This window comes from Papio anubis, chromosome 7 (assembly GCF_008728515.1).
Source record: "Papio anubis isolate 15944 chromosome 7, Panubis1.0, whole genome shotgun sequence".
Taxonomy (NCBI): Eukaryota; Metazoa; Chordata; class Mammalia; order Primates; family Cercopithecidae; genus Papio; species Papio anubis.
Genome location: NC_044982.1, coordinates 29,353,056 through 29,378,877, shown reverse-complemented (window position 1 = coordinate 29,378,877; position 25,822 = coordinate 29,353,056). Strand labels below are relative to the sequence as shown.

At 49.9% G+C, this 25,822-nt stretch overlaps 2 protein-coding genes across 10 annotated transcripts in view; one reads left to right on the top strand and one right to left on the bottom strand.

Annotated features, from left to right (window-relative positions):
* The window catches only part of POMT2 (protein O-mannosyltransferase 2), a 47,424-nt gene extending 35,706 nt beyond the window's left edge, over positions 1 to 11,718 (bottom strand). For 3 of the 4 annotated variants that reach the window (XR_004184846.1, XR_004184845.1, XM_003902100.4), the window contains exons 1-2: positions 11,276 to 11,718; positions 2,083 to 2,167 (exon numbers count right to left, since the gene is read on the bottom strand). Coding sequence is in view for 1 of the 4 variants with exons in the window: in XM_003902100.4 (XP_003902149.1) it covers positions 2,083 to 2,167; positions 11,276 to 11,523 (333 nt within the window). In the remaining 3 variants the exon portion in view is untranslated. The remainder of the gene's footprint in view (positions 1 to 2,082; positions 2,168 to 11,275) is intronic. The other variant, XM_009212035.4, reaches the window with a different exon arrangement.
* Positions 11,719 to 11,727: 9 nt separating this feature from the next.
* On the top strand, positions 11,728 to 22,341 carry GSTZ1 (glutathione S-transferase zeta 1). 6 transcript variants are annotated; one of them, XM_003902102.3, is made up of 9 exons: positions 11,728 to 12,021; positions 15,698 to 15,749; positions 17,670 to 17,737; positions 18,215 to 18,295; positions 18,653 to 18,778; positions 19,912 to 19,990; positions 20,550 to 20,602; positions 21,163 to 21,212; positions 21,918 to 22,341. In XM_003902102.3, the coding sequence occupies exons 1-9, from the start codon at positions 12,007 to 12,009 to the stop codon at positions 22,042 to 22,044; spliced, it is 651 nt and encodes a 216-aa protein (XP_003902151.2). In that variant the 5' UTR covers positions 11,728 to 12,006; the 3' UTR covers positions 22,045 to 22,341. The 6 variants fall into 6 exon arrangements, with proteins under 6 accessions (XP_003902151.2, XP_009210298.2, XP_031523796.1 ...); XM_009212034.4 differs by lacking the exon at positions 11,728 to 12,021 and adding an exon at positions 12,233 to 12,253; XM_009212031.4 differs by lacking the exon at positions 11,728 to 12,021 and adding an exon at positions 15,227 to 15,451.
* Positions 22,342 to 25,822: the final 3,481 nt, after the last annotated feature.

Here is a 25,822-nt window from a genome sequence, read left to right as displayed (position 1 = left end):
GCCAGGCTGGTCTCGAACTCCTGACCTCAGGTGATCTGCCCATCTTAGCCCCCCAAAGTGCTGGGATTACAGGCGTAAGCCACCGCGCCTGGCCTAAGGCTTAGGTAAATTAAACAAATCAGCCAGTCCTGTGCACATGTCCACAGTGCGCTGAGCACCAGGAAAACTCCAAAAAAGAATAAGCTGTCCCCACAGAAACACTGGGCTGGGTTTCCTATGAAAAATCTTCATCAGAAGTCTCGTTCCCAGGCGAGCTCCATGCAAATACTCAACACGTCTGTTGCTTAATTCTATGGTAGTAACAGATGTAGTCTGAGGAGAGAGCCAAGGCAAGTTTGCGAGGTAGTGTGGTGTCACGATTAAGAGAGCAGGCTCTACGCCAGTCTGAATCTTGATTCTGCCACTTTTAGCTTGGTTCCCTATGGCAAACTACTTATCTGCCTTCAGTTCCCCATCTGTGTAATGGGGATGCAACAATACCTACTTTATAAGGTTGTTCTGAGGCTTACATGAGATAATGCCTCTAAGGTGACCAGAACAGAATAAATGTTTTTAATTGTTCTTGTTATTGTTGTTATAGTATAGTTATTGTTGTTATAGTATAAAAGAGATAGGAAGAGGCATAATACTTTCTACACTTTTCTTGGGCTCAGAGCCAGTTTTGAAATAGGCTACCTGTTCTACCTCCCTCTCCACCCCTCCGCCCTGTTGGGCCCTTGCTCTCATGCTTCTTTAAGCCCAACCATAGGTGATCTTTGTGATCTTTGATAAAAGATTATTATCCCTGCCTCCTCCTGGCTTTCCTGCTCCCACCTTTATCCCCCAAGTACTATATGCTCCAAAATCCCTCCTCACTTCCTCACAGGAAAATTCCTGTCCCCTTGGTGCCCAAGATTTCAGTCTCCAGTTAGGAAGAAAGCCTTGCGTGAATTCCAGAGCTAATCTGAGAGCTTTCTCAGAGATTTTTGTTTTTAAAAGACTAAAATGGGCCAGGCGTGGTGGCTCATGCCTGTAATCCCAACACTTTGGGAGGCCAAGGTGGGTGGACCTCCTGAGGTTGGGAGTTCAAGACCAGCCTGGCCAACACGGTGAAACCCTGTCTCTACTAAAAATACAAAAATTAGCCGGGCATGGTGGCGGCACCTGTAATCCCAGATACTCAGGAGGCTGAGGCAAGAGAATCACTTAAACTTGGGAGGCGGAAGTTGCAGTGAGCCAAGATTGTGCCATTGAACTCCAGCCTGGGTGGCATAAAACAAACTGGCAGTCTCAAAACAAACAAACACAAAAAGAGTAAAGTGAATTCTAATTGGTGGAATTTCTAATGGCAAAACATGTGAGAGAAACAGATCGATGTGTATGCTGGGCATGGGAAGGGAGAAAGAAGTCAGCCCCACGTGGACATCAGCCTCCTGAGCTCTTTCTGCTTCATGCAGTGTATTCCTATTTCTTTTTTCTTTTTTAAAATTGAGACAAATTCACATAACATAACATCCACCAGTTTAAAGTGCGCAATGGGTGGTTTTAAGTATATTCACAAGATTGTGCAATCATCACCATTACCTAATTCCATAACATGTCATCACCCCATAAAGAATCCCCACGCCCATTTGCAGTCACTGCCTAATCCTCCCTCCCCAAGATCCTGGCAACCACTAATCTACTTTGTGTCTCTGTGGATTTATCAGTTCTAGATATTTCATATAAGTGGAATCACAGGGTATGTAACCTTTTGTGTCTGGCTTCTTCCATTTAGCATGTTTTCTAGGTTCATCCATGTTGTAGCACGTATCACAACCTCATCCCTTTATATGGCCAAATAGTATTCCACTGTATGGCTGTGCCACACTTTTGTTCATCCCTCCCTCAGCTGATGGGCCCTCTTTCCATTTCCGAGCCCAGAGGACCCTTTAAAAAACACCAAAGATTTTCCATGAAAGTAGCTGGTCTGAAACATCAGAAAATTCTTTCTACAAGTCCCAAACTCTTTCTACAAGCCCCAAATCCAAAATCAAGATGTGGCTCCAGCCCTTAGGAACGATCCTCCAGGACCAGAGAGCTGCTGTTCACCACACTGCTCACCTTTCCCAGAGGTGGGTGCACGTCAAAGAAAAACGTACGGTTGATATAGTAACTTCCCATTTTTCCAAAGTGAGTCTCATCCCAACTAAAGGAAACACAGAAAGAAAAACAAGAATTTTAAAATTATCATAAAATCCAAATGGCCTTAATAAAGCATGGTTAAAATTAAAGGCTGTGCATTTCAAACAATTAATGCAAAAGTTTGGATTAAAAAAAAAAAATCTTTTGACACAAGTGATTTGAGGAAGAAAGACATCAAGCTAGCCACCGGTCTTCATTTAGATAGACGAGAAAGGTGAGCAAATATTCACCAGCCAGTTACCAATTGAGTTAAATATACATATACTTACTCTGTATCTTGAGTTTCTATTTATTTTAAAAGGACAAGAAGTTTTCTCATAATATGGAAAGGTTTGTAGTAAGAGTTTTCTTCTGGCCGGGCGCAGTGGCTCACAACTGTAATCCCAGCACTTTGGGAGGCTGAGGCGGGCAGATCACGAGGTCAGGAGATCGACACCATCCTGGCTAACACGGTGAAATCCCGTCTCTACTAAAAATACAAAAAATGAGCCGGGAGTGGTGACATGTGCCTGTAGTCCCAGCTACTCAGGAGGCTGAGGCAGGAGAATGGCGTGAACCAGGGAGGCGGAGCTTGCAGTGAGCCAGGATGGCGCTACTTACTGCACTCCAACCTGGGCGACAGAGCAAGACTCCATCTCAACAAAATAAAAAAAATAAAAAAAATAAGAGTTTTCTTGTTTCCAAGTAGCCAGTGTAAACAAAAATTTAAATTAAAAAAGTTTCTTCCAAGTCTGTTGACTTCTGAGACAACATTTGCTATTACAAGGTCCATTACGACATTGTCAGGCTATTGGTCAGGGTTGAGACTATAAACCATGATTGTCACAGGAGTCTCACTTTGCTCAGCAACCCTGTGACAAGTAAGCTGCTAACTGTGATCTGGCTGATCTTATACTAATTAGTATATAAAAGTTGAAGGTTTTCTTACTAAATTAAGACCACATCTAAAACCTATCCTCACTGCTTAAGTTATTTTGCAAGTAAATAAGCGATTTGAATAAACAGGCTTTCAAACACAATGCAAAGTCCTCTTTTATACAAGCACATACACCTTTCTACACCATACATGAGGGCTTTGGGAAGGCAGCCAAGTCATCCAGCAGAGCCTGGCCTTTTCTATTTGTTATTTTCTCCCTGCAGCTCAAAAGAAGAGTTACTTTCTAGTAGTCATCAATTCTCCAGGTCATGAGCAGTCATTAGTGACCTACTACATAAGGGGAAAACATGCTTTACCTAAAAATCTAGGGTTCTTTCTTATCTTACTCGGTGGGTCCAAGATAGGCAAAAGAATAGGTCTATTTCAGCACCTGCTAAACACATTGCTTGACACGCGATGAGGACACTGGCATGGTAAGGTCAAAGAGAGAAATAACTTCAAAGCAGCATAACAAAATTGATTTGCAGAAAGAGAGATCCAGTCCCAGCTCCACTGCTAACTAATGGCACAACCTGGCAAAATCACTCATTCTCTCTACTCCTCTTATCTCATCTACAAAACAAAGACAATAATATTATCTGCCCTGCCCACCTCCCAGGGAGGCCTTAGGGCTCAACTCAGGTAACACATGTGAAATAATTCTATAGACTATAAAGTACCATCCCTGCTGGACTCTATTTAAACTGTCCTAGTTTTTAAATCTGTTTGGGAACATACTAACAAAAGGATTCCAGTTTTGTGTTGTTGTTTTGTTTTTTGTTTGTTTTTTGAGACAGAGTTTCACTCTTGTTGCCCAGGCTGGAGTATAGTGACGCAATCTTGGCTCACTGCACCTTTCACCTCCCGGGTTCAAGCGATTCTCCTGCCTCAGTCTTCCAAGTAGCTAGGACTACAGGTGCCCACCACCATGCCCCTGGTTAATTTTTGTATTTTTAGTAGAGATGGAGGTTTCACCATGTTGGCCAGGCTGGTCTCGAACTCCAAACCTCAGGTGATCCACCTGCCTCAGCCCCCCAAAGTGCTGGGATTACAGGTGTGAACCACCGCACCCGGCCTGGGCTCCAGATTTTTACTTCAAAAGTTTCCCAAGTAAAACCAGTTGTAATATTCATATTTCCTCCTGGCTTTTATTGCTTGTGTTAGCAGAGACAGTCCTCCATGGCTCTCTTGTGCTCCTCCAGGCCTTTCAGGGTATGCCAAGAATGCAATGTCCCGATCCATCTTTCCCGAGGTCATTTCTAAGGTTATGTTTGCAGTAAACAACCTTGAGGGAAGAGTTAGTATCTCTCTCTGAGACAGAGGGCTGTCTTGTTTATTGCTTGCCATAAAACAGCAGATTTCCCAAGCTTAATATTACTCAGCTGTGATGCAACCTTCTGCATGTGCAAGCATTTATCCAGTCCCTCAGCACCACGTGGGACTTAGGGGCAAAGGAAACTGATGCCAACATGCTGATGCACATCCCACTTGCTGTGCCATGAGAAATAAAGTCCTTTGTCTCTGACCCAAGACTTTGTCTTCTTTCGGCATGCAAACAACAGTGACAGGCTAACTTATTAGCTTATAAGTAGCTAAGATAAAATCCCCAGCCCCTGACAATGTGGAGACAAGCATAGGAGGAGGAGAGACATAGTCTTCGGTAAGAGAAAGAATGAGGGCCTCCATGGGCCGGCAATGGGGTAGTGAGAGTCCCCCACTGTCCCACAATTACAGAGACTGATGGAAAGAGGTAGGATTGAAACAAGCCATTGAATGTCACCCTGGTTATTGCCCTGTGGTCTGGGCAAAAGGAGGAAGAGGAGTGATCATGACAATGGCAGCAAGCTCAGCAGCCCCTGCCAAAAGGCAATATGGATGCAGCTGCTCAATCAACAAGTCTCCAACGCTTCAACAAATGGTGCGGCAATAGGACCCTGCTATATAAGACAGAACTTTGAGTAAAATGAAAACACTGAAAGATCCTTGGGGGAGCTGTGTACTCAAGCCAAAAGTAAATACAAATATGCCTTGCTTTCTGGCTCAGAGCCACTCTCTCAGTTTATGTCCCACGATCCCTCCCACTCTATCACAACCGCAGCTGCTTTGAAGGCTGAGATGGGCCACGCGCGGTGGCTCACGCCTGTAATTCTACCACTTTGGGAGGCCGAGGCGGGTGGATCACGAGGTCAGGAGATCGAGATCATCTGGCTAACATGGTGAAACCCCGTCTTTACTAAAAAAATACAAAAAATTAGCCGGACGTGGTAGCGGGCGCCTGTAGTCCAGCTACGCGGGAGGCTGAGGCAGGAGAATGGCGTGAACCCAGGAGGCGGAGCTTGCAGTGAGCCGAGATTGCGCCACTGCACTCCAGCCTGGGCGACAGAGCGAGACTCCGTCTCAAAAAAAAAAAGACTGAGATGATTAAAGGGGACTGAAGGTCACACACACCCATCCTAGTATGCTGGAGAGCCCCAATGCTGGAGAGCCCCAGGGAGGAGAGGGGCAAACTCAGGGCTCTGCTGGATATGAGGTCCCACATCTCCACTCTACCGTGTCTCATGGCGGGGAGGATGTGCTAGGCACAGAGGTTACTGCAGACACTCAGAACTGCAGGGAGAGCTGTAGCAGTGTGCACAAGGACTAAAGGGAGCGCTTTAGTCCTAACCCTGGGGGAGCAACACTGGGGAGGTCATGCTGCTGAGCCTAGCGAACAGCTAAAGGAGGAGAAAAAGTTTCTCCTCACTTCCTGCATCCAGCACCGCCACACTCTCCAACTGGGAAATGGCAAAATCTCTGGCTTGCTGTCACCATAGCCCCTGATGCAGGCCTTCTAGACGCATTAGTTCAAGGGGAAAAAGTGTCCAGATTAAACTGGTAACGTTTGAGCCATGCTCCCTGTAGGGAAGGGAAGTTAAAGTGACATTCCAGGCAGAGCTCTTTGGGCCTCTTCAGTGTACTATTCCTGTGGCTTCCAGTGTTAAATGTATAGCTGATACTGATCCCATAAGTGTCAAAGAGGATTATCCTGTGCAAGGGCTGCTGTGTGTAGACAGGTGATCCTGTCCTCTCCTGGTGGTCCAGAAGATAAAAATCCACATCCCTGGAAGGGAAAGGAAATAAATCACAGCTTTAAAAACTTCATGGCAGCTGGGCACGGTGGCTCACACCTGTAATCCCAACACTTTGGGAGGCCAAGGCGGGCAGATCACCTGAGGTCAGGAGTTTGAGACCAGCCTGGCCAACATAGTGAAACCCTGTCTCTACTAAAAATACAAAAAGTTAGCCAGGCGTGACAGCGGGCGCCTGTAATCCCAGCTACTCAAGAGGCTAAGGCAGAGAATTGCTTGAACGCAGGAGGCAGAGGTTGCAGTGAGCCAAGATCAAGCCACTGCACTCCAGTCTGGGCGACTGAGACTCCTCTGTCTCAAATAAATAAATAAATAAATAAATAAATAAATAAATAAATAAATAAATAAATAAAACTTCCTGGCTGTTGGCGTACTGAGAGCCATGCACCAGAATCACAGTGCCACCTGCTGGACATAGGTACCAAGCACACCCTTTCTAAAAGGGTAGCTATTAACCTCTTAGTTAACTACTCAACGCTTTGAAATTGATTGCCAGACCCATAGAGGCCTCAGGACTCCCTGGCCTAGTATTCCCACTTTGGAGTGGGTCAGTGGGAATCTACTGATAACAAGGGAAGGGTTTACAAGCCTCACTGATCCCATGGAAATAGTACATTCAAGAATAGAGCTGGTAATCCCATCTATTCAGGAGGCTGAGGCAGGAGGATGGCTTGAGGCCAGGAGTTCAAGACCAGCCTTAGCAGCATAGTGAGAACTTATCTCTTAAAAAATTTGTTTCAATTAGCTGGATGTGGTGGCACGTGCCTGTAGTGCCAGCTACTCAGGAAGCTGAGGCAGGAGGAGCCCAGGAGTTTGAGGCTGCAGTGAGCTATGATTGTACCACTCCACTCTAGCCTGGGCAACAAAGTCAGACCTCATCTCTTTAGGAAAAAAAAAAAAAAGAGTATAGCCAGGCTGGCCCTAGAGGCATCTTGGTTTTCCGTGAAGAAGTGTCAGCTCCCACTTTGGGAGAAACAACCTTCTCCACTGCCTGAAGCCAAGCTGCTGGTTCAGTAGGGCCCTGATTCACAAGGGTTCCTCTAAATGCTTAGGCCTGGCTCACCAATGATTAGACTGAGTTAAAAACTGATGTTACCCACCAGGCACTTAGCCCCAATGACAACTCTGGATGGCTGACGGCAGTAAGGATTGAAGCACTTGGTATGCCACTTGGAAGACTAAATACTGAGAGATGAAAGTGAGAACTGTGAACACATCATGGCTGCCTGCCATGAGGACAGACTGGATCACTCATGTAGGTGCCCACACTAAGGGCAGGTACTCTCATAAGACTGACTGGGATCAAACTGCTGATCCAGCCTGCACCACCAAGACTGCGGCCATAGCCACCTGGATTCATGCAACAGGTATGGAAACATCTACCATCGTGGACCAGGCACAATGTAAGGGACTACATGTTTCTGAGGCAGAAGCCACTACTGCGTGCCAGACTTGTGACTCCTGCCAAAAGTTGGCCTGCTTGTCTTGCAGTAAAGGAAACCACGTTGCAAGGGGCACTGACCCCACCTGCTCCTGGGAGACTGACATTAGGACTTTGTTCCCTTCTCCCAGGCTCTCATCAGTACCTTGCTACTGCTGATACTTTTTCAGGTTACAGTGCTGATGTTGCTTTTCCAGTTCAATCATCTGACGCTGTGGATACCACTGTGGCCCTTGGAACTAAGCTCTGCCAGGTTTTCTGCTTTCCAAACCATCTACAGTCTGACAGTGGCATATCTTTTTGTCACAACGGCCACCCAACAGTGTCAACAGTCAATAGCCAAGGTATTTCGATGGACCTCCCACATTCCCTACCATCCACAGGCATGTTATTGTCAAGTACTGAATAGTTCCCTCAAAGATCAACTCAAAAAGATTTTTGACTCTGTTTTTAACCTCCTCCCGGTCTGCACACCTTAGTGAAGCAGTTTGGTCACCTAAGGCAGCCATTCTCAGAAAGGGTTCATCTCCTTTTGCCTACCAACTGGGTAATGATCAGGAAAAAGGGGTGGAGGGTTATATAAACCTATTTTGAAAATTTAAGATTCTTCCCTGACCATTTCTGGCCATGGTTCATCTTTTGCCTTACAGAAAGCCCAGATCAGCTGGGAGGAGGAGGCTATCTATGTAATTCGGACTTAATTCTAGTTCAGTCACTAGATTGCCTTGTTGGAATGGCCTGGTGCTACAGCATAAAGTTAATGATCATTTGGTTGGGTACAGTGGTTTTAAAGTCCCCCTACAGTGGCCCACATGTGTCAAGGTAGAAGACATAATGGGCCTCTGTCAATTTTCTAACAATGCCCTTGGGTATTAAAAGGTCTGGATATTGAATAAATGGAGAAAAGGTGAAGTTATAGGTACTAGGGTAGGACACACTAATTATGTAGCAATGGAAGGAAAGAAACAATCCTGGCATCTGGGGAAGGAACACCTTAGGCCCCTGGAGATGTAAAGAGAAGGGAAACAATGTTCTCTTTGTTTAACAGGCACCAAAGCCTGGCAAACATTCATATGGTCCACCTAAGTCAAGCAGCAACTGTGGCTGGCAATCCGACCTGTGGCTGAGTTTGTCATCTCACTATGAAAACAAAAAACTTTATCTAGTAGGTCAGTATAGAAAAGAAAAAAGAAAATAAAAAAAGAAAACAAAAACTCACATGGACATGGCCAGTCTTGAACTATTCCCACGTGCCTGATGACATCAACACCAACTCCCAAACACAGACCTCCCTCACAGGTGTGCAAACACACAGATCAGCACAACCTTCTATCAAACCGGCTGATACAAATCACATGCTTCTCCTGAGATCCTAGGGGCCTTCCTTAGGTTATGCCTTGTCTAGTGATTGAGGCTGCAACTATTCAGTGACACTGCCCATGTGGTTTAAACCACTGTAATGGTAATCGAATTTGATGGTGATCCAAATAAAAATCTAACAAAAATCCTGGAGTGGCCTGCACTCCTTCAAGTAATATGTTAGTGTAAGGAAGAATGGGTCACAAAATATCTTTCCATTAATCATGGTAGTTACTTTTTTTTTTTTTTTTTGAGACGGAGTCTCACTTTGTTGCCCAGGCTGGAATGCAAAGTTGCTCACTGCAACTTCTGCCTCCCGGATTCAAGTGATTCTCCCACCTCAGCCTCCTGAGTAGCTGGGATTACAGGCACCCGCCATCATGCCCGGCTAAGTTTTGTATTTTCAGTTGAAACGGGGTTTCACCATGTTGGCCAGGTTGGTCTTGAACTCCTGACCTCAGGTGATCCGCCCACCTCGGCCTCCCAAAGTGCCAGGATTATAGGCGTGAGCCACCGTGCCTGGCCTGGTAGTTACTTTCTTACAATTTTTTTTTACAAGGGTAGAGGGCTATTGTAATTACTGTAATTACAAAGATCAGAGATCAATCTGAACTCCTGTGCACAGGTCACAGTGGTTAATAGACCAGATGTCTGAAATAAGATTCCTTGGTGCCCCCAGGACTTATTCACATGTGGCTGAATTCAGGACTCTGGAGGGCATGGTTGAGGTAAATCCTGTAAGCTGGCCTTATTCTGCTGCTTAGAGTCCCATTGACAACAACCTTAATTAAATGCTGTAAGGGACAAACTGAAAAGATTTGGTCCCTGCCTCTGTCAGCCAGGTTAATCAGAGTAGCCAGGGGAGTTGTATATTCATGTGAAAATCTGCTAGAAGCCAAGACTGCAGAATCGAGGAGTGAGAGAGGCTGTCAGATTGCTCGTGCCTCTACACATCATGCTGGGTATACCAAGAATGCAAGGCCCTGACTGCAACGCACTTGGGCCATTTCTCAGGGTTGTGTTTGCAGCATGCAACCTTGAGAGAAGAGGCAGTGTCTCACTCCAGGACAAAGAGGAGGTCTGCGTACTGCCGTCTATAAAACAGCAGATTTTCCAAGCTTGTCGTTCCTTCACTTGGATGCAACCCACTGCCTGTGCAGTCATCCATTTAAACCCATAGCGTCACCCTGTGGGACTTGGATGGCAAGGGAAACTGCTTCTAACATGCATCCTCTTTCCCGTAATAAGGTCCTTTGTCTCTAACCCAGGAGTCTCATCTTCTGCCAGCAGTCACGACACAATAACAGGCTAATTTATTAATTTCTAAATAAAGCAACCCTGACAGTCTGTTTTCTTGCCTACTTTTTGCTTAAAGAGCTCCATTTCTGGGCCAGGCGCGGTGGCTCACGCCTGTAATCTCAGCACTTTGGGAGGCCAAGGCGGGCAGATCACGAGGAGATCAAGACCATCCTGGCTAACTGCGGTGGCTCCCGTCTCTACTAAAAATACAGAAAAATTAGCGAGGAGGCGTGGTGGTAGAGCGCCTGTAGTCCCAGCTACTCTGGAGGCTGAGGCAGGAGAATATGGCATGAACTTCGGGAGGCAAGAGCTTGCAGTGAGCAGGGCTCAGCGTCCTGCTGTACTCCAGCCTAGTGACAGAAGCAGAACTCCGTCTCAAAAAAAAAAAAAAGAAAAAGAAAAAAAGAGTTCCATTTCTGACATCCAGTATCTGGATAGTACAAGCTAAAACCTTTAAGAAAATAAATCTCTTCTCACAGGAAGAGCTCTGCCTCTTAAAATCCTTTTGCAACCATACCTGAACACCCAAACTGTCCTTGCCCTATAAGATAAAGGTACATAGTTAGGTATTTTCCCCTCTGTTGATGCCTGAAAATCCTGCAGATATCGGAACTCAGGCCTTAGAAAATTCTGTACCCAAGAATTTGCAATTCTCTTTGGAAAGTTGAAAGCACCTTTAAAAGCCACAATTTGCAAGCCAGGTGATGCACTGTAACATAACGCGGAAGACATGAGGGCTGCTTCCTCAGATCCTAACAATCCCATTGCCCCACTACCAGAGCAAAACGATCCCCCTCCCAGAGAATGCACCTCGCCAGAGGCCAACCCACCCGGTACCTCAAGTTCCCCTCCACCACGGCCCCGCCCCTCCTTCTGTAGATCCCGCCTCCTCCGTACCCTCGGGCCAATCAGAGGGCGGCGTCCCCTCGCGGTTGCCATGGTGGCCACCGAGTCCCTCCCATCACTCACCAGATGTGCGGCGGCTCGGCCAGGCGGTGGAAACGGGTGGCGAAGGACAGCAGCGTCACCAAGGCCAGCAAGGCCCACCGGCCGGCCGCCTCGAAGCGCCGTGAGCCCCGGGCAGGCCGTTTGGGGCTTCGCGCCGCAGCCTCGGCGGCCACGTCCCGGCCTGCGGCCCTAGCAGCCTGGGGCCCACAGCGGCCCCTCCGGGGACGCAGTTCGGACTCTGCCAGGCCTCCGCCCGTGGCCGGCGGCATCTTCCCCCTCCTCCGGGTCGCCCACCGGCCCAGAGGCACACTCTGACCAGCCGCCCCGCCAGGGAGTCACAGGAGGGCAGCTCGGGGTACCCCGGGAAATGCAACTCCCTTCCACGGCAGCGGAGTGCGGGGCCCCGGGCTCGGGGCGGGGCGGGCAGCGTGGTCGCGGCCCGGGCCGCTAGGAGGCGGCAGGAGGCGCAGAGCATGTCGGGACCGGGAGGGCCGGCCGGCCCGAGGGGGGACTGTGCAGGAGGGGTCGGGCTCAGGGAACTGCAACTCCCAGCAGCCCCCGGGTACGGGGCGTGGCAGGAGGGCTGGGCGTGCCAGAGGCGACCGGAAGGATCATTGTAGTCCATCCAGACCCTTGCTTTACCCGGACGAAAGCTACGGGCCTGACTCGTCGAGTTTCACTGGGCCTTAGTTGTTGGCGAGTCCCAGGCGCGAAGTTTCTCGGCCTAGAGGAGGGGTCGCGCGAAGTGCCAGATGCAGGCGGGGAAGGTCTGTGCCGCGCACCCGGGTGGAGGGAAACTGGTTAGACACTTGGAGACCCTGGGGGGCGGGGTCAGAGGTGAGCTGCTCCGCCCGCCCAGCAGACAAAGACTCCCGGCGTGCCGTGCGTTGCGCCGGGCACGCTCTGCGCCTGCGTGCTGCCCGCTGCCCGCTGGGTCTCGAATTCCCCGGAGGGTTGGGCTGGGGGAGGAGGCGATCCTGGTGGGGAGTTCGTAGCCAGGTGGAGTCGCTGTCCGGTCGCGCTTCATTTCTGCCCCGCCCTCCCTGCTCCCCTTAACAGACCCCTCCACTAGGGCTTCCAAACGTCGCCCCAAGCTTCCCAGTTTCTCGCAGCCCTTCATGCTCCTCTCTTGGCCCTAGCAGGAGATGGCCTTCCAGTAATGTTTGTATTGTAAGAGTCCCTGGGCAGGGCGCGGTGGCTCACGCCTGTAATCCCAGCACTTTGGGAGGCCGAGGCGTGCGGATCACAAGGCCAGGAGATCGAGACCACCCTGGCTAACACGGTGAAACCCCCGTCTCTACTAAAAATACAAAAATTAGCCGGGCATGGTGGCGGGCGGCTGTAGTACCAGCTACTCGGGAGGCTGATGCAGGAGAATGGCGTGAACCCGGGAGGCGGAGCTTACAATGAGCCAAGATCGGCCACTGCACTCCAGCCTGGGCAACAGAGCGAGACTCCGTCTCAAAAAAAAAAAAAAAGTCCCCGAGCGAGGAGAGGCAGTCATGACAATCACCTGGGGAGCTTCACGGCTTTCACATGTTCTTCCCGGGGGCCGCTCCAAAGCCACTCTTCATCTCTGGTGGAACGGGCCCGAGAATCTGCATGTTTTTGTAAGCGGTCCTGATGGGTCTTAACGCGCCGTAAAGTTTGAGAACCACTTTTATGGCACTAAGGAAGGTGGCACGTTAGATGGGACTTTGTGTCACGTTAATAATGTATAGTCCTCCCTCTTCCAAATGGGATTTTAGGAGTCTTTTTCTCAAATCATGTGTAAGACATGGTTTAAAAATAAAATCTGCTAAAGTAATCAGAATGCATATTTGAATTGGAAACAGAAGTCTTCCAGGAGTGCTGATGAGATGGATACTTGGGCTTAAAATTTAGTTCTACAAGTGCAGAAAGGAACGGGGGATGGTTTGCATAGTTATCACTGGTAAGAGAAAGCAGAAAATGCTTAAGAGATTTCAGGTTTCCTGCTTGTGGGTCGTGATGGAGGGGAGCAGCGTTTACCATGCTTTTGGTCATTCGTAGTACAGATCCAAAGGTGTAATCCAAAGGCATTTAACCATTAGGTAAGGCATTTCTTCAGGGATTCTAAGCCAATTAATATCTGCCACTCTCTAGTGGTCACCAGCAGTCCCTGTCCCTTGGCCCCAGGGCCCCTGTAGCCTGGCTAAGTAAGGAAAGGGGACTGCATCTCCAAATAAGAAAGATCCAGTTGTGGCCACCCAATTCCTCCTCTTCGAAAGGCACTTTCTGCCCATCGCCTGCTTTCTGTGCCAGGACCATCTTTACTTTCCCCACAAAAGGTACCTTCAGGACAGGCTGGGACTCCTGGGCTTGGGAACCACCTTGGAAGGGCCTAGGTTCCCACTTGTACCCTTGCCATCTAGCAGACTGAGTTGGTAGTACAGGGATGGTGAAAGCAGGTTCAGGGAGCAGCTTAATATTCTGGGGGTGGCAGAGGGGAGAGGGAGCTTTGGTGAAATGTCTATAGTCAGAGGGGTAGTAAACAGGGTATCTGAGAAGTTCTGTCAAGTTCTCCCCCATCCATAGGGATACACGTGTTGGTGGGAAGATTCATGAGTGCTAATCACTGGCGAGTCTTTCCTGGGTTCCACTTTGAAATGCTGGCTCCCCAAGAAGTAGCAGAGAAATTAACTTTGAGCCCCTTAAACTTTGGAGTAGAGATCACACACCCAGCTGCCCCCAAGGGCCCAAAGGTAACAAAAATGAGGAAAGTGGGCCCAGATACAGGCCATGGCAGACCTTAGAGGGCATACCCTGGTTGATGGGGGCCATCAGTCTGTTCCCATCAATTGTTGGTATTTAGGAGCCCAAATCTACTGTCTCCAGATTTTTTAAAGAAAAAAACAGGTGTTGTATATAAAATATCATGATTTTTATTTTTTATTTTACTTTATTTATTTTGAGATGGAGTCTTGCTCTGTCCCCTAGGCTGGAGGGCAGTGGCACTATCTTGGCTCACTGTATCCTCTGCCTCCTGGGTTCAAGCAATTCTCATACCTCAGCCTCCCGGGTAGCTGTGATTAAGATGCACACCACTACACCTGGCTAATTTTTGTATTTTCAGTAGAGATGAGTTTCGCCATGGTGGCCAGGCTGGTCTCGGACTCCTGACCTCAGGTAATCTGCTGGCCTCAGCCTCCCAAAGTGCTGGCATTACAGGCATGACCCACCACACTAGAACGAAATGTCCTGATTTTTAAACATTGGCAACTACCTGAAACATTTTAAACTACTGTGTTGAGCAAACAGAAATTCTGAGGGCCAGATAGGGCCCCAGTGGGCTGCCAGCTTTTGACCTCACCTTTGGGGTGAGTGAGCATATCTGCCAGCTGTTTTTATGGGGACAGCTGAGAACCTGGACTGCTGGGAGGTGGGGTTGAAGGAGACAGGCACCAAAGCATCAAAAAGTTAGAATTCCTCGTCTTTCTGCATTGCTAGAAGGAATCCCTGCTATCATTTTAGGGCAACCCTTCGTTTTACAAATGAGGGAACCGAAGATTAAAGAAGGCCAAGGTTTGTCCAAGGTCATGCAGAGCTGGTTCCTGCACCAGGTCCAGACCAGATGCCAGCTCCCAGCCCGCTCTACCACTCAAACTACTGCATCACAACCAGGCCATGCTCTGTGGGGGGACACCAAACCTGGCCCCAGCAGGAGCGTAAGAAACTTCCAGCAAGTTGGAAAAAAATGCCCTTTCCTTTTTTTTTTTTTTTTTTTTTTGAGATGCAGTCTTGCTCTAGAGTACAGTGGCTCGGTCTTAGCCCACTGCGACCTCCACCTCCCGGGTTCAAGCTATTCTCTTGCCTCAGCCTCCTGAGTAGCTGAGATTACAGGCACCCACTACCATACCTGGCTGATTTTTTTTGTGTTTTCAGTAGAAGCAGGGTTTCACCATGTTGGCCAGGATGGTCTCAAACTCCTGACCTCAAATGATCCGCCCACCTTGGCTCCCAAAGTGCTAGGATTACAGGCGTGAGCCACTGTGCCTGGCCAGAAATGCCCTTTCTGACCAGAGTCAAAGTTCCCCCAATGCCTGGGTAGCCCAGCTTCCCCATTGGCTCCTGAAATCCACCCCTTTAGGTTTCCTTTCCCTGCTCAGAAGCTCTGCCAGAGGGGACATTCCCTGGGAGGCTGAGGGTCACCACGATACCATGACAGAGTCTGGCAAGGTAAGGAAGGCACTCACAGACTGGCTGCCCCTTTGGGGGCCTCTTGGACCTCAGGAGCTCAAACCACCATAATTTTGGAGCCAAGGGACCTCACGAGCCTCTCAGAGAGCTCGGAGTCTTGACCTGAGTTGCCCAGATGCAGGCCTGAGAGAGGAGGCCTGGCAGGATAGGAAGAAACGGTTGACTCCTCCCGAGCTGGAGCCCACCCAGCATGTGTTAACACGCGCCTTCATCCTCTCTCCTCAGCCCATCCTCTATTCCTATTTCCGAAGCTCCTGCTCATGGAGAGTTCGAATTGGTAAGAGCTGTGCCTCCTCCAGACTGAGTGCTGGAGTGGGGTGGACTGGGGTGGAGAAGCTGGCCTGGGATGGAAGGGGTGCTCTGTCAGAAAGGACCTCACCCCCAGCAACCAGCATCCCCCGACTCCTAGAACCCCCGTCCCTTCATGGCATCTCCACCCCGGAAACGCAGGGTGAGGGTGGGAGGAAGGGGGTTGTTTTTTTTCTTGGGACTGACACTTCTCCCAACACTGCTCTCCAAAGCCCCTTGGCAACCGTGTTTAAAGCAGGGTCACAAAATCCATATGCCCCTGGTAACTAGCAGGGGAACAGCTGGCCTCCCTCAGTTCTTATCTTATTTGAACTGGCAAAGCAAACAGAATGGACCAGCGGGCCAGCGTCAGCCTTGAAGGCTTCAGAAAAGCAGAAACAAGGGCCCTGTGGCTCGTCCTTTTTTGACCCTTCCCTCCCTCGGCTTAACACAGCATTTGGCAAAGGCTGTACTGTACTGAGGAAAAGCAGCCTGTACTGAGGAAAAGCAGCCTGTGCCGAGTGCTTTTGTGTGCCTGATTCCATTTAAACCTCAACAACCGTAGGAGGGAGGTACTATTACTGTCCCCATTGTATAGAGGAGGAAGCTGAGGCACAAAAAACTGAGGCAACATTAAGTAACTTGCCCAAGATCATTCAGCTACTAAGAGGCAGAACTGGAATTCAAACCATATAGTCTGGCTCCAGAGGCCTATTAAGTTACTTGCCCAAGGCCACACAGTTAGCAAGTGACTGTGTTGAAATTTGAACCCAAGAAGCTTGCCTCTAGAGTGTGGAGGCAAAGCTATCCTCCATGACCCCTCCTCCATCCCGCAGTCACTGGTATTTGCTGGGATCAGTAAGCAAGAGCACTGGGTGCCAGGAGAAACTTTCCTCCAAGATGAACCCATCCCTGGGTGCTAGTGCCTCTGCCCTGGCTGAGCCAGAAGCCAGAAGCCAGAGCAATATAGGTGCTGTCTGTAGGGCCTGTGTGCTTTGGCCTTCCCTCCTCCAGGTGTCTCCTCCAGCCTCAAACACTGTCACTCCCCAGACTGGAGCTGACCGGCACTAGGAGTAGCCTGGTGTTGCCCAGGCTGTCTCTACACCATGACATGTCTGGTCCTTCTCCCCTCATTCCTTTGCCCTTCCCTGAGATTGGCCATCACCATACTTGAATGCCCAAGTGCGTATAATACACTCACGCATGCACACGCACGCAGTCTTCTCCACCAGTGCTGACCCACCCAAGTTTTTTTACCCTCAGCTTGCCAGGGGAAATTATCAAAAGGGATGGAGAGAAAATCTGGTGACTGGAGTCACAGCAAATGCGCTCCAAGGCCACCAAGGAGCCCAATGCCTGTCTGGAATCTCTAGTAAACAGCCCTGAGAACAGAGAGAATAGATTGGAAGAGATCCTTTTCCAACAGAACAAGAGTGCCATCTGTGTGTGGTCTGTGTGGCCACCTGAGCTCCTTCACTTGGCGCTTAGTTGCCTTCTTGAGGGAGTAATTGCATGTCTCCAACCAAGACACTGGTCATCACTGTGTAAGGCCTGGGGGAGCAGAGGTAAACACGACACACCCTTGCTGTCCTCCAGGAGCCCACGGAGTGGCGGGGCACACACCTTTATCACCACCCAGCGGGCATGAGGGCCCCATTGGGGGGTCCAGATTGTGAGGTCTCTAAGAGTTCAGGGGTGAGCGAGGCAGAACATCATGCATCTGGGGTAGGGAGCAGGTGGTAACAAGGAAAGCTGGAGAGAAGGGGATAGTGCCAAGGTGAGCCTTGACCACCCAGAAGTGTAAAGAAGCCTCCCCCTCTTTGGCCTTATGTCACCCTAGAAGGGCTCTTTTCTTTAAGAGTATGGCCAGAGGCTATTCCCTGACTCTGCTATCTGTGGTCTCTCCTAGCTCTGGCCTTGAAAGGCATTGACTATGAGACAGTGCCCATCAATCTCATAAAGGATGGGGGCCAACAGGTAAGAAAGCTGTTCCCAGACCACAAAGTGGGAATTGGAGGCCTTGAAGAGGCACTAGGCAGGGGAAGAAGGGGAGGCTCTGCCCCAGAGAAGTGAACCTGTGTCTTGTGGACTGTCACTGCAAGAGGCTGCTGGCTCTCCCTTGTGGGACAGGGTGGCACGCTGTGCAGTAGCAGGAGGCCTGGGAAGGGCCCAGGTCCAGGCTGACTAGGGTAGGAGCCGCCTTGGTGGCCATGGTGTGAGATGCAGGGAAAAGCCCATAGCCAGGCTGTTAGGATGAAGTCTATGGCTCAGCAGCCGCTGGGGTTTGGGATACTTCATGGATCCCCCAGGGATTACCCTGGGCCTAGGATTTAGGGCCTTCCCAGGGAAGGGAGAGGGGGGTGGGCGGCAGGCCTGGGGTTCTCCGGCTTGCTTGGTTCTCCTCTGGCCAACACAGTCCAGGCCACCCAGCCCACCGGGGCCTTGTCTCCACAGTTCTCTAAGGACTTCCAGGCACTGAATCCCATGAAGCAGGTGCCAGCCCTGAAGATTGATGGAATCACCATTCACCAGTCAGTGAGTGCAGGGCCTAGGGGAGGGCCCTCGTGAGAGCAGTGCCCTGAATGAGAGCGCCTGACATCTCTTCCTCGCCTGTGTATGGTCAGGGTGCCTAGCACATAGGAGAGGCTCAATACAAGGCTCATGGGGAGGGTGGGAGGTTGTTTAGGAAAATAAGGGAAGATTCAAGCACATGGAGAACCAAGTTCTGCAGGATAAGGTCCAAAATGGCTTTATAGGGCTTGAGCTGAGGAGGTGGAGGGAAGAGGTGTAGTGATGGTGCTGGAAGAGGAGGAGGAGGAGTTTGCTGGCCCTGTCCCCTCTGGCCTAGGGTTCCTGGGCCCTGTCCCTGCCTCACTGCTTCCCTCTGGACAGCTGGCCATCATTGAGTATCTAGAGGAGACGCGTCCCACTCCGCGACTTCTGCCTCAGGACCCAAAGAAGAGGGCCAGCGTGCGTATGATTTCTGACCTCATTGCTGGTGGCATCCAGCCCCTGCAGGTGTGGCACTTGTACACTTGCACCCTTGCACACCTCACACACTCTTATATTCACACATTGGCTGTGTGAGCTGCCCATTGTGGGGGCGGGTGCCCAGTATGGGGGCAGGGGCGTCAAGGGAGGGAGGGGGATTGGATTCTCAGGGGCTTTGACCTGGACCATGTGAAAGAAGGGGGCAAAGATCTCAATCTCAGAAATCAGCCGTCCCAGCTCGTCCCCCACTGCGTTCCGAGAAGCTCTAGTTTCTAAGGACGCATGTACAGGTGCTTGAGGTGGGGAAAGGGCCAGGATGGCAGGGGAGACACTGAGCAGGCCCCAGGCCAGGCCTCCTGCCTTTAACCAGAGGGGCTTCCCTTTCATCTGTGCTATCTCGGTCATACACTGGGATACACGTAGGACTTTATTTTTTAAGTGTCACTGTTAAAACAGACAAATAAGTATTAAAAACAGTTTATCTGTACCAGCTTCTACTCTGAATGAGGAAGTAGCCCCAGAAAGGTGAAGTGACTTATGCTGAGTCCCACAGGTAGGTCCTAGCAAAGTGGGGACTAAGTCAGGACCCCTGCATGCCTGTGCCCCCCACTCCCATGTCATTTTAACAAAGGATGTTGGAGCAAACAGACATCTCCATTTTGAGGAAATAATATTCCTCCATAATGAGGAAACAGGTAAAATGGCTCCAGGAGTGCCAAGATGGAGCCAGGCTGGAAATCTCTGAAAGCCAGTCCTGTGGACCTCCCCCATCCCAGCCCCATCCTCTATCACACTCCGTCTGCTCACAAGGGACCACACAAGGGAGAAGTGAGGGAGACAGGCCTGAGTTGTAGGCGCACCTGCCACAGCCATGGCCGCGTCTTGTGTCACATGAATAGGGATTCATGCACATCTCTGACGGAATTACATGGCTTTTTGAGGCCACTGGGGCAGCCTGTGAAGGTGGCTGCTGGGATGGCTACCTCCCTCCAGCCTCAGGGCCCTGGTAGAAGGAAGGGGCTCATGGAGCCTGGGGGGAGAAGGGATAGATATGTCCAGCCAGGGGCAGATGGGAAGTGAACTTCCCTGAAGGGGTTTGGCCAAGGGGCAGTCCCCACCCAGCTCTTAGAGCAATCACAGACTTTCTTTGGGCTGCATAGAACCTGTCTGTCCTGAAGCAAGTGGGAGAGGAGTTCCAGCTGACCTGGGCCCAGAACGCCATCATTTCTGGATTTAACGGTGAGTCCTCACCCTGTGAGCTGCCCCACAGTGGCCTCTTAGAGGTATGGCCCTCGCACACAGGGGCCTGGGTATCTGAACCACCCTCCCAGGCTGCTTTGGTCCTGACAGTTGCATGGGTGAGGGCAGGACTCGGGAAGCGAAGGGCTGGGTGGGCCTCCAGACCTTAGCTCCAGTGCTTCCAGGAACCTTGGTCCCTGCACCCACAGCCCACAGCCCTTCATAGCTGGGTGGCCCAACTTCAGCTTCACTGGCCACTCCAGCCAGGAAGCCAAGGCCAGCACAGTGCCAGCCACCAGAGTGAGAGCTGCCACGGCGGCCAATGGCAGGGCTTGTCCACTCTAGTGGGGGAAATGGTGGCTGGCTCTGCGGAGCCTAAGGAGACAGAAGCTTGTCCCTAGCAGCTCTCTTCAGACCTGGCTGCCAGTTCTCGCCAGCAGCCGTGCCCAGTCTGTCACTCAGTTGGGCGCTCATTTCATAACTATGGAGGCCAAGGCCCAGAAAGCTTGGTGTCTCCTTCCTGCACCTAGCATAAGATGTTTATGTGGCCTCCCCACAGCCCTGGAGCAGATCCTACAGAGCACAGCAGGCACATACTGTGTAGGAGATGAGGTAAGCTGTCCCCAGGCCTCCCCAGGCCCAGCCACAGCGGCTGCCTCCCTCATGCTGACCCCAGGCTGTCACTCTCTTCCCCTTAGACACAGCCATCTCTCACACCCTGAGGCAGGTGGGGCTCAGAGCTTCCTGAGGAGGCATCTGCAGGGGGATCTCTGCTGTGGGGCACTCCTCAGCTCACTCCCACTACACTAAACCATCTCAAGAGGGAGTTACTCAAGGTAGAAGACTGGCTGTGAGAGGATGAGGCAGGCCAGGCGTCAGTTGAGGGATTGCACTAGATGATGTCTGCGCAGTCCAGGCAATCCATCGTCTCTGGCCTTCTCAACCCACAGAGTTGGTTGTCAGGGCAACTGGAGCACGACCTGGTAGGGCACTTCAGCTCTGGGGGACAGACACACATGCAGGCCTAGGGCAGACAAGAATTGGGGGTGGGATGGGTGAAAGAGCCAAAGCAGATTGTTGGTACCCCCAGTAGAGTTGCAGTGGACATACTGAGTCCAGCCAGTGAGTCTGGGGTACTCACCCTGATGGGAACCCACCCAACCCTCTTTCAGGTGACCATGGCTGATCTGTGCTTGGTGCCTCAGGTGGCAAATGCTGAAAGGTAAGAGAGAGCCCTGCCACCCTCCCTTCTCCTGGCTCTGCCCACAGTCAGTTACCACTCAGCTGGTGAGGTAGCATCTCATGCAGACTCTTCACCAACCAGCCAAGGGGCCCACCATGCCAGGCCACACAGCCACTTTGGCCTGGAAGAGGGCAGAAGAAATTGGGGCAGTGCTCCTACCACACCCACCACAGCTCAGATGATACTGTATAGATAGCCCCTGCTCCTAAGAGGAGGTGGCTCACCTGGTGGACCCCCAAGAGCACCTGCCTGATGTCCTCAGATGTGGTGTGTCTGTGCCCAGAAGTGAGCTCTACCTCTGCATCCCTCCATCAACCCTTCAGTAGGGCACGAATGAGCACCTCTCTGGAAGGCATCATGCTAGGCGTTAGGGAAATGGAAATGTCTGGCACATTCCCTGCCCCCAAGAAGCTTACAACAAGGGGGAAGAGAGAGTCTGTATATATAAATGCCTAGCACTGGGCCTTACACATAGTAGGTTCTCAAAGAAATAGGAATAGTAGGTAACAGATGCCAAACTGCACAAGACCTACCCATCTCCTATGAATAAGGGCTGCCCCATCGTCCTTCCCTGGACAGCTCCCTGGACCTCATCCAGCCCTGCCTTCTGCTCCCCCTGCTGCATCAGGGCAGTCTCCCTGTGTCCCTGAAAACCTTTGCTTAGCAGGTGTTTCTCTACTACAGATTCAAGGTGGATTGCACCCCCTACCCTACCATCAGCTCCATAAACAAGAGGCTGCTGGTCCTGGAGGCCTTCCAGGTGACTCACCCCTGCCGGCAGCCGGATACACCCACCGAGCTGAGGGCCTAGCTCCCAAATCCTGCCCCGTTGGCACAGGGCCACAGGAGCAGAAGCTGGGTGGGCTGAAGAGGCCTGGAAACAAGTGAGTTAATTGAGGAGACAGGAGACTCCAACCTTAGCCCTGGATCTGCCTTCCTGCTGAAACTTGTTCCCCCTCAGTCCCCTCATCTGTCAAATGCATGTGGGGTTGGGTAGGAAGATGTTGGGAGCAGTGGGGCAGGAATACTGTTATCTATGTGACGGGGCAGTCGTGAAGCTGAGATGAGAATGTGGATTAAAATGCCTGGCGTGCTCACCATAACACCACGGGAAGCCTGTGTGCCTTTTCTCATCTGCTTTTGTTGTGTCTGACTCCCAAGAATGCCCACGCTGAAATTTGGCGTGAATTAAACTGAAGCCCAGGCCTCTACCTTGTTTGTCTAAGACTGAGCGAGGTTCCAGAAGATGCACACTGTCCCTAGCTGGAATCCCCTGTGCCGGGACCAGTAGAGGAAGTTAGTCAGCTGTGTGCCTACCCTGTGGCAGGCCTGGCCCATGGGACCTAAGGGCAATGAAGAGAAATACGCCCAAAAGCCTGCCTGAAAGAATCAGACAAGATCCAGGGAGATAACAGATAGAAGCAGGAAAGCATCTAGTGACCGGCTTAGTTCTCAGGGCTAGGAATGGTACTGTTGTTAAATGTTCCACTCCAGGCTGGGCGCAGTGGCTCATGCCTATAATCCCTGCACTTTGGGAGGCCGAGGCAGGTGGATCACTTGAGGTCAGGAGTTCGAGACCAGCCTGGCCAACATGGTGAAACCCCATCTACTAAAAATACAAAAATTAGCCGGGTGTGGTGGCAGGCGCCTGTAGTCCCAGCTACTCAGGAGGCTAAAGTGGGAGAATGACTTGAACCTGGGAGGTGGAGGTTGCAGTGAGCCAAGGTCGTGCCAGTGCACTCCAACTTGGGCGATAGAGTGAGACTTCATCTAAAAAAAAAAAAAAAAATTCCACTCCAGTACTGAGAGGCCATTTGGCCCTCTCAACCCAGTCCCTCATCTTCAGGGCCAGCATTCTCCAGACCAGTCCCAGGATTAGGCACTCGAGGTAAATCCAGTCACAAATGGTGCTGGGAGCACTGTGACCAGGCCAGCTCAGAAGACAAAGCAGGTACCAGTGTACCACGGGCTGCCCTGGAGGGAGCAAGTTCCCATCCTTGGCAGTGTTCAGGCAGAACCAGGACCATCTCCGGGCAGAGATGCCGTAGGGAGATTGGGGTAGCTTCTGGGGATGAAATGAGATGAACTTTTTAGGACCTTTACCTCCTGAAGGCCCCACCTCTGAATACTGTTGTATTGGAGATTAAGTTTCAACATGAATTTTGGAGGGGACATAAACATTTAAATCGTAGCAAAGACCATCACCTTTTTACAGAATATTTTCCAGTAGGGGCTTCTCTCAAACGGCTGAGTGGTAAGTCAAGTCCTTCCTTTCCATATCACACTCAGCAGACACCTGATCCTGATATGCTAGAGGCCACAGGGAGACTGGATACGCGGTCTTCCCGGAGCGGGAATGGCCACAGTGAAGGAAGAACAATGGAGTGGCCTGATACTGGTAATTCCAACTCTAAGGAAGTAACAAGTTCCCAGAAATACTTCAGTAGGAGGAAAGCAATAGGGAGGTGCTGTCAGGAAATACCTGAGAAGAAAGCAAAAATTATAGGCTTGTGTTCCTCAGAAATTTTACATATCCATTAAGGAAAGTGGCAAACTTATTGGATAAATAGGTGATACACATATTCATAAGATACTAATTTTTTTTTTTTTTTTAGGATGGAGTCCCGCTTTGTCATGCCCAGGCTGGAGTGCAGTGGTGAGAGCTCAGGTTCACTGCAACTTCCACCTCCTGGGTTCAAGTGATTCTCCTGCCTCAGCCTCCCGAGTAGCTGGGATTACAGGCACATTGGTCAGGCTGGTCTCAAACTCCTGACCTTAGGTGATCTGCCCACCTTGGCCTCCCAAAGTGCTGGAATTACAGGCGTGAGTCACCACGCCCGGCCAAGATACGGCTCCTTTTAACTTTTAGATTTTTTTTTTTTTTTTTTTTGAAGAGTCTCACTCTGTTGCCAGGCTGGAGTGCAGTGGAGCAATCTCGGTTCACTGCAACCTCCACCTCCCAGGTTCAAGCGATTCTCCTGCCTCAGCTTCCCAATTAGCTAGGACTGCAGGCCCACGCCACCACGCCCAGCTAATTTTTGTATTTGTAGTAGAGACAGGGTTTCACCATGTTGGCCAGGATGGTCTTGATCTCTTGACCTTGTGATCCACCTGCCTTGGTCTCCCAAAGTGCTGGGATTACAGGTATGAGCCACCACGCCGGCCTAGATTTTTTTCTTTATTTAAAAAAATTTTTCTTAGAGATAGAGTCTCACCGCGTTGCCCAGGCTGATCTTGATCCTCCCGCCTCAGCCTCCCGAGTAGCTGGGCCGGCTCTTACTTCTAAACATAACTTATTTAGCTCTTGCTTCCAAGGTCACAAGCAATTCTACTTTCAGAGAATACTTTGAACTAAGGATAGCTGCTGAGTTTAAGTCACAACTGCACAGGTTAAAGAACATCAAGGCTGAATGTCAAGAGCTGTAATATGTGAGCTGCCTTTTGTAATCTTGAGCTATGTCAAGGTCAATGATATGAAACATGAATGCTTTTAAAAGTTAAAAAATAATCTTAAGGCCAGATGCGGTGGCTCATACCTGTAATCCTAGCACTTTGAGAGGTTGAGGAGGGTGGATTGCCTGAGCTCAAGAGTTTGAGAACAGCCTCAGCAACACGGTGAAACCTTGTCTCTACTAAAATACAAAAAATTAGCTGGGCGTGGTGGCATGTGCCTGTAATCCCAGCTAAGGGAGAGGCTGAGGCAGGAGAATTGCTTGAACCTGGGAGGTGGAGGTTGCAGTGAGCTGAGATCGCGCCACTGTACTCCAGCCTGGCGACAGAGCGAGACTCCATCTCAAAAAATAATAATAATCTTAAATCTATTATGTGTTGACAGTGACATATTACATCCAGCGTACCCAAACATGAATCATTAATGATCTCCAGCTACACGGAATCTGCCTGGGCTTTTTGTTAGTTGTAGGGTAGTTTCGTGATTACATTCATTTACCTCAGTTGTTTCAGATCCCTTCCTCTTTTATGCTTCAACCTCTAAAATATGTTGCAACAGAAAGCAGAGAATGATCTAACAGGTTCATTTTAGGATCACAGATATCACCGAAGGAAATATTTAAATGCTACCCTTCCCTGCTCAAATGTGAGTCCTTATTCTGCAACAGACACCAGGGATGTGGAGAGGCAGTGGTTTAAAAGATAGCAAAGATATATTATGGTGTCACTTTTGTAAATGAAAACAGGCTGAATTCATATCACCCAGATTACGTTAATGATTGGCCTGGTATCCAAAGTGGAGGTTCCAAATTTGAACAGAGTATGTTCATGGGGAAACGGGCCTCACTGGGACCAAATGCTGACATAAAACTCAGAACTCACTAATCATCACTATAAACCCAGTTTTTCCAATCCCAGTTCCCAGTTCATGATACTCTGCCATGAATTTAAATGCAGATGAAAGATCTATTATTAATCTTATTCTCAATTTTTTTCTTTTTAGTCTTTCTTTACTTTTACAATCTTAATAGATTATGAAATAATTCCTATGGGTTTATAGAATACCTTTCTTAAGGAAGATACATGAAAGACAAAGAATTTAAAATGTAAATCAGGTTCATTAAAATACAACTCAGATG

Coding starts and splice junctions, on each gene's coding strand:
- GSTZ1 (XM_009212031.4), top strand. Junction 18,296..18,652: donor GAATCACCATTCACCAGTCA/GTGAGTGCAGGG, acceptor CCCTCTGGACAG/CTGGCCATCATTGAGTATCT. Junction 19,991..20,549: donor CATCATTTCTGGATTTAACG/GTGAGTCCTCAC, acceptor GCCTCCCCACAG/CCCTGGAGCAGATCCTACAG.